Raw genomic sequence first — 15,054 nt, forward strand, 5'->3', positions numbered from 1 at the left:
CCCGAACAGGAAGGGCTTATGTTGGGATCCCAGAGGGACATGTTTCCCTTCACCAGCAACATCTGGGGAACATCTGGTGAGCCCAATCCAGGACAGGGAGATACTTTTCCAGAGAAAATATCATTTATCTGAATCTTAATTCCATGATGTTTTCCCTTATTCTCCTCTTCCTGATCCCCCAGAGTCTGTCACCCATTGGGCTCCCTGTGCTAAGCAGCCATTCCTGCCCTTACGAAGCCCCTGTCTTGTCTGGTTCCCCAGGTGCACAGTCCAGCAAAATGCAAACCCAGGCAGTGCCCGAGAGACCATTAGTAACTCTGGGCCCAGCCCTGCTCAGTACCTGGCCAGCACTCGAAGTCTGCTAGGAACTGAGTCGAGAAACGTAGAGCCTGGTGGGGTTCTTTGACCCAGCGCCCTTATTTAACCGACTGGAAAGTTAAAGTCCAGAGAGAGAGAGAGTCAGGGACAGAAACCAAACTAGAAATCCACCTCCAGGTATCACAGAAACCCCCTTTCTGCTGGTGACCTGGCCTGGGGCTTGGAAGCAAACAGGGTGGCAGGCATCTAGGGACCAGCAAAGTATGCAACTGGTAGCCACTGAGAGCCCAGAGCCCAGTGTCAGGGTAGTGGTGGTGCTGGGAGGTGACCTAGGGGGGAAATGAATCACTCCTAGCACCAGACACTCGGCTCTGTAGCCTTCTGGGCAGCCTCAGCCACAGCACAGCTGCAACGCACCGGCTGTGTGTGGAAGAGTCCTCCGTGTCACCTCCAGCCCTACCCTGTCCTTCAGCCATAGGAACTTCTACTCACTTACTAGCACATCTTATTCATCAGCAGAGATCAAGCTGGACACAGTTGCCCCTGACCTCTCACTGCTCACAGATGACCCAAGGAAGCCATCCTACTGAGTGGGCACAAGGCAGGTGCAGCAGCCTGGCAAGCTGAAACCTGGATACACTCCACGCGCTGACCACGGGCAGACAGGACTGGGGTGTGCTTTGGAAGTGTGTGGAGTGGGGGAGTCTGGAGGTGAGGCCAGAACACAGCAATACCTGGTGTATAAATGCTGTGGGACCAATGCAAACAGCAGAGGCACAGGGCCTGGCATTCGGCTTAGCGGTTAGGTGGGGTGTTCTGTATTAGTGTGCCGGCAGAGGCGGGGGTGGTTCAGCGCTGGGCTCCAGTTTCCAACTGCAGCTCCCTGCTAAAGTGCAGCTGGGGGGGGGGAGGCCACTGTGATGGCTCAAGGAAGCTGGGCTCCCGCCACCCACGTGGAGACCTGGATTGAATTCCTGGCTCGCAGCTCTGGCCTGCCCCAGTCTTGGCTGTGTGAGTGTTTGGCAAAGTGAACCAGTGGAGGGGAGCTGTTTCTGTCCCTCAAGTAAATACTTATTTAAAAAAATAAAAATAACAAACACGAATGAACAAAAAGACATAGGCACACTTTGATGACGTTGACACGGAGGGGACCCGAAGGGAGTGTGGAATAGGGGTTTGCAAACAGTTTCACTGCCAAGGTGGACAAGGGGCTCTGTAGGCCTCCTGGAGGTCCCTAGGGCCTTGGCGGCCGCTGCCCAGCCAGCTCCTCCTGCAAGCCCCCAGGACACACACAGAAGCTATGGAAAGGCAGGGGCCAGGTCCCAGCAACCTGTTCTCCCCCTCTTCCTCCAAGGACGGGCGAAGGCCTACTCCGCACTCCCCAGCCTCAGCACCCGCGAAGCCATCCCGGTGGTCACAAACCCCCGCCCCAGCGAGCCGAGCGGGGCAGAATGGAATCCTGAGGGCAGGGCGCGCCGAGCGGGGCAGAATGGAATCCTGAGGGCTGGGCGAAGCGTTGACAGGATGCATCCAGGAGCGCACCAGAGCTCAGCGTGCAGCGGGCGCAGCCCCGGTGGGGTGGGGGTGGGGGTGTCGGGCTCCCAGGACGGCTTCCCGGAGGAGGCAACTGCAAGCTGAGTCCTTTACAAGTCGCTGGGATTTCGGGAAGCCGAGCGAGAGCGGGAGCGGCTGCAGCGCAGGTGTGAAGTGGCGGGAAGACGGGTGGGCTTCAAGGGTTCGACTCGACTGCCGCGAGTGGGGTAGGGGGGCATGCACACTTTTCCCGGCGTAGCAGGGCCGGCCCAGGCCAGGAGACGCGCAGAGAAGGCGCTGGGCCATTTTCAGGGGGGGGAGCCGGTTGGTTCCAAGAACCCCGAGTTCAGGGCCTCTGCAGCGGCCGACGGCCAGGCCCGTGGGTGACCTCCTTCCTCTCTCCCTCCCCACGTCCTTCTGGGTCCTGTCCCCGCGAACCTGGGAGTGGGCATGGGGACGGCGGGGCAGGAACGTCTGGAAGGGGCTACACAATCAATTCGCCCCGGCGGGGTGAAGGCCAAGGCCGTGGTGGTGGTGGGGGGGCCTCGCCGCCCCGGGGGCCGCTGCAGGGCTCCCGGCCTCAGTCTGCACATCCGCGAAAGGGGCGGCGGGCCGAGCCGGGAGCCGCGCGGGGCCCGGCCGGGAGGCCGCCGAGGCGGGGTCAGAGTCCGCAGGGCGGCCCCGCGGCCGCAGCGCCGGGCTCCGGGCGGGGGAGGGGGCGGCGCCTCCGGGGCGGGGCCGCGGGCGGCCTGGCGGGAGGCCCGGCGTGCGTCAGCGCTGCGAGCCCCGGAGTTTTCCACTGACGAGGGGGGCGGAGCTGCGGGCGGGGCCCCGCGCAGCCAGTCTCCCGCCGCCGCCGCCGCCGCCGGACGCGCAGAGCCGCGGACGGCTTGACCGACGGCTGCCGGCCGGAGCGCGCGCGGAGCCGCGGCGCCGGGGAGTCGTCCGCGGCGGGAGAACGCGGGTCCAGTCGGTGTCCTTGGCGAGCCGCCCGGGTGAACGCAGGTGAGCGCGGTGGGGACCCGAGCTCGGCCGGGCAGGTCTTTTAGGAGGGGGCGTCCCGCGCCCGGGGAGGGGGGAGACGCTGCCGCTTGCCAGTCGCTGCCTCGCACCCTGAGCGGGCCCGGGGGACCTGGGCTACCCGGCTCGGCCGGAGACGCGCCGCGGCCGGGGCCGGGGCCGGGGCCGGGGTCTGGGTCGGGGGGCCGGGGCCGGGCGCCGCGAGTTTCCCGCACCCCTCCCCCTCGCCGTGCCCGGTCTCCGTCGGTGTCCCCGCAGCCCGAGCTCGGGGCGAGCGGTGGGGTAGCGGGGGTGCGCGCGCCTGCGGCCGAGTTTCCTTTTGACCCAGTTGCCTGAGAACTTTTTAGAAGTTCCTCGCGTGGCCGCAGCAGGTGACATTTGCGCCTTCCTCCTTGGGCGCCGCGCCGGGGCTGCGGCGTGTGCCGGGCGCCCCCGGCGGGCGGAGGATGAGCGCGCGGCGAGGCGCGGTGAGTCACGGACCCCCGGGGGGGAGGGCGATTGTGTCGTGCGCTCACCTGTTTGTCAGTCGGTCGCCGTCACACGCGGAGGCCACCGCTCTGAGTCACGGGGCGCAGTCACACCGGCCACCCGCGGGCACACGTAGGCTCCCTCCCACGCGCTCCTGCCGCCCTCAGTTTCCCCTCTCGGGGAGTCCTGGCACCCTCACGCACTTGCGGAGATGCCCACACCGCAGCGACAGTCACACACTTACTTAGTCACCGCGCTCCCTGGCTCGGCCCCGCAGCGGGGCGGGGGGGGGTCCCTCCCCGGCTCCTGCTACCCCCCCACCCCGAAGTCTGGCGGGCCTCTGGAGACTTACTCATCACCGCCCCCAGATCTCGGACAGCCCTGCCCTTCGTCCTCTCATCCCGTGCTCCCCAAATCCACCCTCTTTCTCCCCAAGTCCTCGTCTTGTCATCTCACCTGGCCGGCCAACTGATCACACCCCCTCCAGCCCCAGTGCTGAGCCATCTTTTAAAAATGCAAATCTGGTATCGTCACGCCTTGCTTAAGCCCTAGGGTGGCCTCCCGTGCCCTCAGGCTAAAGGCTGCCCTGTGACCCCGGCTCAGCCCCTTCTCCGGCCACCCCTCCCCCTCTAGGACTCGGTTCTGGGTCTTCCAGCCCCTCACCCACTCTGCGGCCCCCTGCCTGGAACTCTGCCTACATCCTGTCCTCCCATAGCCTTGCGCCCCACCCTCTCTGGCCTGGCCCTCTCCACTCCACGCTGGACTTGAGGGGGCAGCATTTGTGTAGGTCTTGCTCCCTGTGTGCCCGGGTGCCCGCACCGCACAGGAGCTCAGTACCTATTTGAGGAATGAATGAATGAGTGAATGAATGAGGGTGCAGGAACCTTCCCTAGATGGAGGATGCAGTCACTGTCAGGTGCAGTTTTCCTAGCACAGGAGCAGCTGCCTCCTGTTGCCAGCAAATATTTGGCACCTCCCCAGTGCCAGGCCCTGGAGGCCAAGGCTGAGGAACTGTCCCCTCCCCGAGATCACTTTTAGAGGGATGGGTGGGGGAGGGGTGTGCCCAGGCTTCCTGTCTGCTGTCTCTGGGCAGCTGTTTTTTTTTTTTCCCCAGTGGGGGCCAGAGGTGCCTCTCCCTTTTCCCAGGAAGTAGTTGCTTAGGGCCTGGGGTTGTGTGACACCCCCCCCCCCCCAGGTATTGGAGGGGAGGGGGCGTAGGCGCAGCCCTGAGGCTCTGTTAAAGGATACATTCTTTGGATTCCTAGAGGGGGAATAGAGGCAGCTAAAGGTGTCCGCTCCCGGGTGCCAGCTGTGCCTGGGAGCTGGGGCTTTGGTGGCACCGCTGAGGTGGGCACAGGGTTCGGTGACTCCTGAGGGGCCTGATGCCCTCCCTGTCCCCAGGCAGCACCTGATGCCGGGTGAGGGGGCCTTTGCCTGGCAGTATGGCCTGAGTGTGTGGAGGGTTGTGGCTGCGGGGCTGGGACGCGTCCCCTGGGCCAGTCGCTGTCCGGTGCCCGTGCGTGCGTAGTGGCAGGAGGGCTGCCGGGTTCTCAGATCCCGGAAGAGGCCTGGTGCTCTCTGATTCAGAGCCTGTCTCCAGGCGCGTGGGGGTGTGGCATTTCTGTCTGAGCCAGCTCCTGGAAATGGCCTTTCTCTCCTCCACCAGGACCTCGGAGGGGGCCACACACCCCCTGGGAACAGTGCCCCGGTCAGATCCTGACTCCTGGGTGGCTGCGGAGGGCCCCGCCCCCATCCTGTGACTCACTGTCTGACACTTTTCTTGGACTGTTTCACTATCTTTCTTTCTTCTGCCTTGCTCTTCTGCCTCTGCTGCTCTCCACCTGTGGATTTCCAGGTGCGACAGAGGAACACCAGGCTCCCCCTCCCACCTCCCTCCCTGAAAAGGAGCAGCCGGGGTGGGGGAGGGGGGTTCCTCCTCATTCAGCCCCAGCCTGCACCTGCCCTGAGAGGGCGTTCTCACCGGACCCTGCAGTCCTGTGCCCCTTTCTGTGGCCTTGGAAGCTACAACCCCTTCTCCTTACGTTCTCCTTAGGGGCACATCCCTGCGACCCAGAACCAGTGTCTCCCTGCCCTGCCCTCAAGCTCTCCCTCTGTTTGCTCTGGGGGGACAGGGAGCCCCTACGATGCCTGCCTTGAGCACCCCCTGCTCCCCTCCAAGCTGCTCCTTTTGAGCCCCATCCTTGCCCCGAGCCTCTGCACATGCTGGGCAACCGGCGTGTGACCCCACCCACCCCCCCTGCCTCGTTTGCAGTGCCAAGAGCAGGAGGTCTCCCTTGGGCTTCATAGGCATGGAGACATGTGTGGGGCCAGCCTGCCCTTCCTCTGACGTCGCCAGGTGCTTCTCCATGCCACAGGCTCTTGACAGCCAGGCAGAGGTCCTGCAGCCTGTTGTCAGTGACCGGAAGGGAGGCCGCTGCAGGATGGTCAGCGAAGGGCTCTGACGAGGCCATACGAGGCCATCCAAGGCCTGTGGGGGGGCCCGTCTCAGTCTGTTGGGCCTGCTGCGATTGAGGGGTCTTCTAGACAAAGGGGACGTAGGTCTCTCTGCTTTGGAGATCAAGCTGCTGAGCTGGCAAAGTCGTGGTCTTGCTGTGTCTCTTACCAGAGCAGTAATCTCATTAAGGATCTACTTACCTCCCAAGGGCCCCACCTCCAAATTCCAGCACACATTTGGGCTACAACCAAATACTCAGTCCATAGCAGGAGCCCAGAGACGCAGGAAGAAGGACTAGGAGGTTCAGGGGGCCCCTTTGGAGGAAATTCTGGAAGGGAATGAGGCCGGGTTGATCCAGCTTGTGCAAGGGCAGGAGGGGGAGTGGGGACAGGAGAGGAACTGCAAGTTCAGCTGGGTATGGAGGGGGTGGGGAGAGTCCCACGTGGAGGCTGGGGGAGGAAGCAGTGGCCAGACCTTCAGCCTCTGGGAATTCTGGACCTGGTCCTGTTAGTGAGCCTCCCTAGGGGACTTTCAGAGTGGTTTAAGCAAGGGGGTAGTGGGCAGATAAGAGGTTTGCTGTGTTCATTCTGGCTCATGGCAGTGGGAGCAGACTTGATAAGGAGAGCGCACTTTTTAAATTAATTGGAATGCTTGAAGTTTGTGAATCTTGGGTGTACAGTCAGAGGAGTGTTCATGCAGTTCCAGACGCCCACGTAGCCACCGCCTGATGATCATTCCCTGGAATAGTCCCTGCTGACCCTCCCCGTGGGAACCTCTGTTTGACTTGTGCCATCATCTACTGGCGGTCTTGCCTTCTCTTGAACGTCATTTGCATGTATTTTGTGTCTGGCTGCTTCGGCTCAGCACGATGTCTGTGAGATTCATCTGGGTGTCTGTCTTTTTACGGTGTAGGGTAATTCATGCACTGAGCACTTGGTGCTGTTTAGGGAATTGACACGTATCGGGTCCTGTAAACTTCCCAACCCTAAGAGGTTGTAAGACAAAGACCCAGAGAAATAGAGAGATTAAGGAACTTGCCCAGGACTGCCCAGCCAGTTAATAGTGGAGCCGGGGTTCCGAGGGAGGCAGTCTGGCTCTGCAGCCAAGGTGCTTAACCTCACACCAGGAGCCTCCGTGGCCTTCCTGAGTGTGTGCCTGGTGCGCTGTGGATTAAACCACTTTGGGTGAACTCCCAGGGCTGGGTGCTTCGGTGTAGATGGAGGGAGAGGGGGGAGGGGGTGGAGGATGACTGCAGGTTTCTGGCTTGAGTAACTGGGTGGGTGGCAGTGCTGTTACTAAGATAGGGAACACAGGAAGAGGAACAGATGGCGTGGGGGGTGGGGAACGGAGACAAGGGGTTCGATTTGGGGCCTGCGGAATTTTGTTTCTAGGGGACAGCCTGGGGGAGATAGCAAGAGGCAGTTGGTCCCAAGGGGTGTCGGGCTCTGGAGTGGGATTAGGGAGGCATTCTGTGCCGTGTAGCAGCACCCCGAATTTGCGAAGGGATGGGATCTCCCCTTACAACTGTGCAGGGACAGGATGTGTGGGGGCTGTTTGTCCACGTGTGTGTGCCTGAGTGTCTGTGGTTGGTTCACGTGTGCATATGTGTGCGTGGCTCTGGGTTGTAAGTCCCGCTTCTCCTGGGAGAGCTGCATGTCAGCTGGGAGCTGGATTGTTTGTGTTTGTGGTTTGACCCTGGAGGAGGGGGGTTGCCACGCCTGAGAAACAACTGCTAGAAACCCCCGGAAACACCTGTGCACGCTCTTCCCCCAGGCCAGGGTGGGGGATCAGCCAGGGAGGGAGACTGTCTTGTCTCTCTTGTGCCTGTCCGAGGGAGGCTGCAGGTAATCCGTTGGCAGCACACCCTCCAGGCTTCAGGGGAAGCCTGAGAGAAGAGGAAGGGGTTTGGAGAGGACACCTGAGTAGAGGAACAGGAGACAGACAGCCTTCTGGTAGGTTTTTCCTGTTCTCTCTCATTTCCTGTGATGGCAGTGGGGGAGGGGCTCCCCAGCCCTGCCAGCCTTGGCTTCCTTTCCCCTTCCTCCTGCTGACCTCCCCCGGGGCCCTGCCCCGAGTGCAGCAGGACCTGGCAACAGAGGCGAGGTGTCTGTGCTGAGCCCATGGCGCGGACTCCTGGGGGTTCCCCGGCTTTGGGAGGGACTGTTGTCAGCTGGAGCATTGAAGGGAAGGAGCCCCAAATGCCCCCCACCCAAGCTGGCTGTGGGAGTCTCTGCTCCTCACAGGGGAGACTCAGGCCCCATGGCACAGAGCTGCGGACAGGAGAGACGGGGGACGTGAGCTAGCGTGGGCAGCTAAGGTAGGGAGTCATTGCACTATTTGAGTTCTTTCCAAGGGAAAAAATGATTCCCATGGGATGTTCATGCATACTGGCAGGGTCAGATGTTGGAGCACTTGGTGCATTTTTAAACACTCGGGCGAGATGAGCTGCTCAGGTCACACAGCCAGGCCGGGAGGCATGAGACTTCTCTCCTGCGAGGCGGGGCTTTCTAGGGGAAAGTCAGAGGAGGGGCTCGGCAGAGTCCTCAGGCCGGGCCGGGGGCCGGGGGCCGGGGTGGAAGCCAGCCTGTTCCCAGAGTGCCTGGTCAGCCAGGCGTTGGAGCAAGGGCCTGCAGCCGACCCCGTGTGTGCAGCAGGGCGCGTCTGTGTGTGGGTGTGCAGGAGGCGGAGGAGGCAGAGCCACCGTAAGAGGGACTGTGGGGCGCAGACGGCCTCACACACAAAGGCACACAGATGCGAGCTGTGTGAATCACCCAGCCGGTGAGTCAGCCCCCAGGATTCCTGTCGGGGAATGAGGGAGGCCTGGCCCAGGGCTGTCAGTCCATCTGGTGGTCTGTCTGCCTCCTGCTCCTGCTGGTGTGGATGCAAGTGTGTGTGTGCTGGGGTGGGGGTGGGGGTTGTGGGAGGCAGCGGGGAGGGTGCCTGGCGGCTTCCTAGGTGGGCTTTGGGCAGAGGTGGTGGGCGTTTGGGAGCACCAGGATGTGGACTTGAACATGCACGTGAGTTTGCAGAGAGGAGGTGCTGGTCGTGTGCCCCATCCCCTAGGAGCTACAGGGTGGGGCTGGGAGGATGGGAGTGGGAGGAACCACGAGTCTGGCTGAGAGCCCACCTCCTCCCCATGCTTCCCCCCACTTACAGCTCTTGTTTCTGTTCCAGGCTGCCTGTCCCCAGACCCCAGGGCACACCCTGCACCACCATGTCTGGGCTGCTGAAGAGGAAGTTTGACCAGCTGGATGAGGATTCCTCCTCCTTGTGCTCCTCCTCCTCCTCCGGCTGCCACTCCCGCTCCTGCTCCCCGAGCTCCTCAGACCCCCCTGCCTGGTACTCGGATGAGGAGGGCCCCTGGGACCAGACACCCCAGCCTGACCGGGACTGCCGTGGCCCCCGGAGTTTCACCCGTGAGTCCTCTCTCCCCCGGGAGCCCTCGCGCACTCCTTTGCTTCTTGAAAGATGACGTTAGAAGGCCCTGGCCAGAGCTGTGTTGGCCTCTGGAGGTTAGGTCCCCAGGTAGCCCACTCTGGCTCCCACCTTGTCACCCAGTGCCCACTATTCCAAGGCTCCTGGGCCAGCTTGACCTTTGGTCTTGGGAGTAATGATGTACAGGATGCAGCTGCTCAGAGTGGCCCTTTGGGCCTTCCCGCTGGGCCCTTTCTGTTCCAGTTTCGTTTCTCCAGCGTGCACCCTGCCTTCCTACAGCCTGAACCGCTGGCGTCCCACACCCCACACGCCTTGCCTGGGAGCTGCCAAGCCAGGCCCTCACCTGTCAGAGTGCTCTGCAGCCTCGTCTGGTTGCTTGTGTAATTCCGATTCCAAACTGGCAAAGATGGCAAGCGGAGTCTCTCAACTTTATTTTCATTGACCCCCACCCCCAAGCCCTGAGAGCTTTTTCAGATATATTTTTCCATAATCACTTCTGCCCATAAAGTTTTTTATTTTTATTTAAGATTTATGTATTTGTTCAAAAGGCTGAGTGACAGAAAGAGGGGGAGAGAGAAAGATCCTCTATTTGTTGATTCACTCTCCAAATGGCCACAACAACCAGGACTAGACTAGGCTGAAGCCAAGAGCCAGGAACTCCATCCCTGTCTACCACGTGGGTGGCAGGGATCCAAGTACCTGGGCCGTCAGCCACTGCTTTCCCAGGTGCATCGGCAGGGAGCTGGATTGGAAGCACAGCAGGCAGGACTCAACTGGCGCTCTAGTATGGGATGCCGGCATTGCAAGTGGTGGCTTAATCTGCTGGGCCTCAACGCTGCCCACTCCACTCCGCCATTAAGTTGTTGTTGTTGTTGTTTGACAGGCAGAGTGGACAGTGAGAGAGAGACAGAGAGAAAGGTCTTCCTTTTGCCGTTGGTTCACCCTCCAATGGCCGCTGCGGCCGGCGCACTGTGGTCGGTGCACCGCGCTGATCTGATGGCAGGAGCCAGGTGCTTCTCCTGGTCTCCCATGTGGGTTATAGGGCCCAAGTACTTGGGCCATCCTCCACTGCACTCCCTGGCCACAGCAGAGAGCTGGCCTGGAAGAGGGGCAACCGGGACAGAATCCGGTGCCCCGACCGGGACTAGAACCTGGTGTGCCGGCGCCGCAAGGTGGAGGATTAGCCTAGTGAGCCGCGGCGCCAGCCGCCATTAAGTTTTAATATCACAGATAATCTGTTTACCTTTGTAGCCACTGTCTACATACAACTGTGTTATATAAGGGAATTTCAAAGAGGTTGTAGAAAATGAAATTGAAAGATAAGTGTATTTTGCTGCACACATTTTTTAAATCTGTGCAGTTTTTTTCAAGACCTCCTCATACCTTAAAACCAGTATAGTTTTGTTTTCGATTTTGTTTTCCCAGAGATTTATTTATTTATTTGAAAGAGTTACAGAGAGAGAGGGAGAAACAGAGAAAGAGATCTTCCATCTATTGGTTAATTCTCCAGATGGCCACAATGGCTGGGGCTGGGCCAGGCCAAAGCCCAGAGCCAAGAACTATACCAATTCACAGCTTACTCTTCAAGGGAAGGTCTCGCCGCAAAACAGATACTATAAAGGAAAAGATTGTATTTTTTATTTAATAAATGTTAAAAATTATTTTGTAAAATGCCCTGAACAGAAAGACCAAAATATTTTTGCAGATAAGTTAAATGATAATTATTGTCTCTCATGTCATATATAAAGAGCTCCTACAAATCAATAACTGTAAAAGCTGGACAAGGGACCAATGAATGGCTGAAGATGGGCAGATGTTTCATCCTCTAAGTACTTCCATCTGAGCTGGCAAATTCCAGTAACCGAGTGTTGATGTGGGTGTGGTGTTCTGTTGTACCAGCCTCAGCCCTAGGCTGGCTCCTCAGTTCAGATCCGTCTCTCTCTCAGGGTGGGGGAGAAGGGAGGCAGCTTTTCGTGGTGCTGGCTTCGCAAACTAACCTTCCGCTTTTCCCTTCCTGCCTTCCAGCCCTGTCCATCCTGAAGCGGACTCCCCGGAAGCGCCCTGGCCGCGTGGCCTTTGATGGCATTACCGTCTTCTACTTCCCCCGGTGCCAGGGCTTCACCAGCGTGCCTGGCCGTGGCGGCTGTACCCTGGGCATGGCCCCTCGCCATAGCGCCTGCCGCCGCTTCTCCTTGGCTGAGTTTACCCAGGAGCAGGCCCGGGCGCGGCGTGAGAAGCTGCGGCAGCGCTTGAAGGAGGAGAAGCTGGAGGTGCTGCGGTGGAAGGTAGGGAGACCCCTCTCCGTGGCCTGCACCCCGGCCTTGCGTGGGGAGGGGCAGGAGTGGCTGCTGATTGATTGGCTCCTGGTCTATGTAGGAAACAGGCCATGGATCCACTGATTGGCTGCCTAGGTTATCTGCAGAGGGGAGGCATGTAAGGGCTCAGAGCAAGTGCAGGGGCCGGGGTGGGAGGGGCTTAGTGCCTGAATCTGCCCTTACTGGAGAGGGCGATGTAGGGTTGATGTGATGTGGTGGGGTCGGTGGGGGCCCGTCTGTCTAGCTAGGAGAGAGGGCTTGGCTTGCCTGTGATCGGTGGAAGGACATGAACTTACCTAGGGCAGGGTGCCTGGCTGGCTGGCTTTCTGCTGTAGCCACAGTGCCCAGCACAGGGGCTGAGCACTTGGGGAACCTTTGTTGGGCACCAGTGCCCCTCACACCCCCCTCTTCTGTCCATGCAGCTTTCGGCGGCCGGCGTACCCGAGGCGGCAGAGGCGGGCCCTCCGCTCACCGTGGACAGCATCGATGATGCCTCTGTGGAGGAGGACTTGGCCGTGGCCGTGGCTAGCGGCCGGCTGGAAGAAGTGAGCTGCCTCCAGCCTTACCCAGCCCGGCGACGGCGTGCTCTGCTGCGTGCCGCGGGCGTGCGCAGGATCGATCGGGAGGAGAAGCGGGAGCTGCAAGCCCTGCGCCAGTCCCGAGAGGACTGTGGCTGTCACTGTGACAGGGTTTGTGACCCTGAGACCTGCAGCTGCAGCCTGGCGGGCATCAAGTGCCAGGTGCGAGGACCGAGCTGGGGTGGGGAGCCTGGGCCTGGGGATGTCTTTGTGCTCTGTGGAGGCCTCACCCGCAGCTCTGCTCTCTCCACAGATGGACCACACGGCATTCCCCTGTGGCTGCTGCAAGGAGGGCTGTGAGAACCCCAAGGGCCGTGTGGAATTCAACCAGGCACGAGTCCAGACCCACTTCATCCACACGCTCACCCGTCTGCAGCTGGAGCAAGGGGCCGAGAGCCTTGGGGAGGTGGAGGCCCCCACCCAGGGCAGCCCACCCCGCCCTGACGACCAGGCCCTGGTGCCCTATTTTCCACTGGCTAAACCCCCGGCGAGCAGCGAACTGGGAGATAACAGTTGCAGCAGCGACATGACCGATTCCTCCACGGCGTCCGGCACCAGTGAGGCCGCTGACCGGCCCGCCCACCCGAGCCTGCCTGGCCCTGGCTTCCAGCCTGGCGTGGATGACGACAGCCTGGCACGGATCCTGAGTTTCAGTGACTCTGACTTCGGAGGGGAGGATGAAGAGGAGGAGGAAGGTGGGGTGGGGCACCTGGACAACCTCAGCTGCTTCCACCCGGCTGACATCTTCGGTACTGGTGACCCCGGTGGCCTGGCCAGCTGGACCCACAGCTACGCTGGCTGTAGCCTCACGTCAGGCATCCTGGATGAAAACGCCAACCTGGACGCCAGCTGCTTCCTGAACAGCGGCCTGGAGGGGCTGAGGGAAGGCAGCCTTGCTGGCACGGCAGAGCCGGCCGGCATGGATGCTGCCCAGAGCAGCTCGGTGGAACTCAGCTTGTCTTCCTGCGACTCCTTTGAGCTGCTCCAGGCGCTGCCAGATTATAGCCTGGGACCTCACTACACCTCCCACAAGGTTTCTGACAGCCTGGACAACCTCGAGGCACCCCACCTCCCCTTACCCAGCCTCTCTCCACCAGGGGACATCAGCACCTGCTTCCTGGAGTCGCTCATGGGTTTGTCCGAGCCTGCGGCCGAAGCCCTCACGCCCCTGGCGGACAGCCCCTTTGAGGATGCTGCCCCGGCGCCTCTGATGGAGCCTGTGCTGGTGTGAGGACTTCGGGGGGTGCCTTTGGCCCAGCCCCCAGAGCCCTATCGCTGCTGTTCTGTAACGTGGGGGGACCTCCCCCACCAAGGTCTGTAGGTAACGGGCTCTGGTGGACTGGTTCAGCCCTGAGGTGCTATGTGGGCACCCCTGGTTTTTATGCAACACTCTGGATTTATTTATTTAAATTTTTTTTAACTTTCCTGTGCTGAAGGAGGGTGGGGGAGGGGACTTCCCCACACTCACACAGCGCTCTTCTGCCTCCGCAGTGCAGGCTGGGAAGAAGGTGACGCTCCCTTGGAGCTTGGCAGGCAGACCCCTCTGTGGTCTCCGGATGAGGTTCCTTAGCCCCGAGACCAGGCTGCAGTTCGCCATTCTGGCGGCTTCTTCTGCCACCCTGCACCATAGACCCTTGGGTGGCTAAATCCTCTGGACTGTGAAGACTATAATTTATTTCCATAATTTATTAGACTGAGGCGGCTTGGGGCAGGGGCAGGGGTGGGTACCAACCCCGAGTCCCCTTTGCCTTTTAGCCCTGGACCTTGCCCCTGCCTGGGCTTTGCAGATCAGGTGTGAATTGGAGCCCCGGGATCATGCGTCAGCCGCCTGGCTCCTGCATGGTGGAGCAGGTGGGGGCTGGGCTGACCAAAACTCCCTTCTGCCCCACCCAGTCCTCTGCTTCCTGCCAGCTGCCCTGAGTCCCTACTCCCTAAAGGCCACACCCTTTATTCCCTGCCTGTGATGTAGGAGGGGGGAGTGGGCGACCCAGAGAGGGTGAGGAGCTTGCCTTGGAGCGCAAAGCGAGCCATGGACCCACGATCTCGGCTTCCCGGGCACCCTGCTCCATCCTGGCCCACCTGCCTGTGCCATGCGCCCAGGTGGTGGGTGGTGGCTCCTTAGGACTTCTGCTGATGAATTTTGCATAATTTCTATATTGTCTCCGAGTGTCAGACTGTAATTTATTCATTTCTCTGTGTGTCTGTGCCAAGAAACCCAAGTCTCTGGGCCTGCCCCCTTGCCCAGGAGGCCTTGCCAGCCTGTGTGCTTGTGGGAACACCTTGTACCTGAGCTTGCAGGTACCAATAAAGAGGCTCTATTTTTAATGGTGTGGTCTGCATTTGTGGGATGGGGGATGCAGGTGGGTGCAAGGGTAGGGGGGAGGGGGGAAGGCATGCCCTGCGGGGCAAGTGTGTACGCTGAGGCTGTGTTAAGGGTACCTGGCACATCAGGCCACCTTTCAGTCAGACCAGTCAATCTGAGAGGCAGGAAGCCAGCTAAGGCTGGCCTGGCACATGGAGCAGTTTCGCCTGTGGATTAACCCACTCCTCTCCAGTGGCTGCTTGGGGCAGCAGTGGGGCTGGGGATGAATGAAGGCGCCCTCCTAGCTAGGGCCTGGCTCTGAAGGTGAAGTCACCCACCTGTGGCTGGTGGAGACCTGCCCTGGCAGTGGGCTCAGCCGCTGTGGTCCCTGGGGACTGAAGCACCGGAAGCTGCAGAGCCTCATCCATCTGCACCAGCTAGACCTGTTGGACCTGTCCCCAGAGCTCGGCTGGGCTGTGGGCCAGAGCAGCAGGCTGCACCCTGCCCTGGGGAGCCCGGGTCTGGGAGCCTGAGGAGGAGAATGGTCGACCTCCCTCCCACTTAGGATGAGATTCGCACAGTGCTGGTGGTAGGGGGGTCACTGAAGGAGCCCCTCCTAATCTGCCTTGG

At 60.7% G+C, this 15,054-nt stretch overlaps 1 protein-coding gene across 1 annotated transcript; it reads left to right on the plus strand.

The window, feature by feature from the left end:
- Positions 1 to 2,724: 2,724 nt before the first annotated feature.
- Positions 2,725 to 14,447, plus strand: CSRNP1 (cysteine and serine rich nuclear protein 1). Its single transcript, XM_051852663.2, has 5 exons — positions 2,725 to 2,856; positions 8,969 to 9,210; positions 11,255 to 11,514; positions 11,967 to 12,284; positions 12,376 to 14,447. Exons 2-5 carry the CDS (start codon positions 9,009 to 9,011, stop codon positions 13,351 to 13,353), a joined length of 1,758 nt encoding a protein of 585 aa, XP_051708623.2. The 5' UTR covers positions 2,725 to 2,856; positions 8,969 to 9,008; the 3' UTR covers positions 13,354 to 14,447.
- Positions 14,448 to 15,054: the final 607 nt, after the last annotated feature.

Source organism: Oryctolagus cuniculus, chromosome 10 (assembly GCF_964237555.1).
Source record: "Oryctolagus cuniculus chromosome 10, mOryCun1.1, whole genome shotgun sequence".
NCBI lineage: Eukaryota > Metazoa > Chordata > Mammalia > Lagomorpha > Leporidae > Oryctolagus > Oryctolagus cuniculus.

What these genes read in the sequence shown, in the direction of transcription:
- CSRNP1 (XM_051852663.2), top strand. Translation starts at nt 9,009, where the DNA reads ATGTCTGGGCTGCTGAAGAGGAAGTTTGACCAGCTGGATGAGGATTCC. An exon ending in TGGCCCCCGGAGTTTCACCC is followed by an intron (nt 9,211 to 11,254) that starts GTGAGTCCTCTC and finishes CCTGCCTTCCAG; the next exon opens with CCCTGTCCATCCTGAAGCGG. An exon ending in TGGAGGTGCTGCGGTGGAAG is followed by an intron (nt 11,515 to 11,966) that starts GTAGGGAGACCC and finishes CTGTCCATGCAG; the next exon opens with CTTTCGGCGGCCGGCGTACC.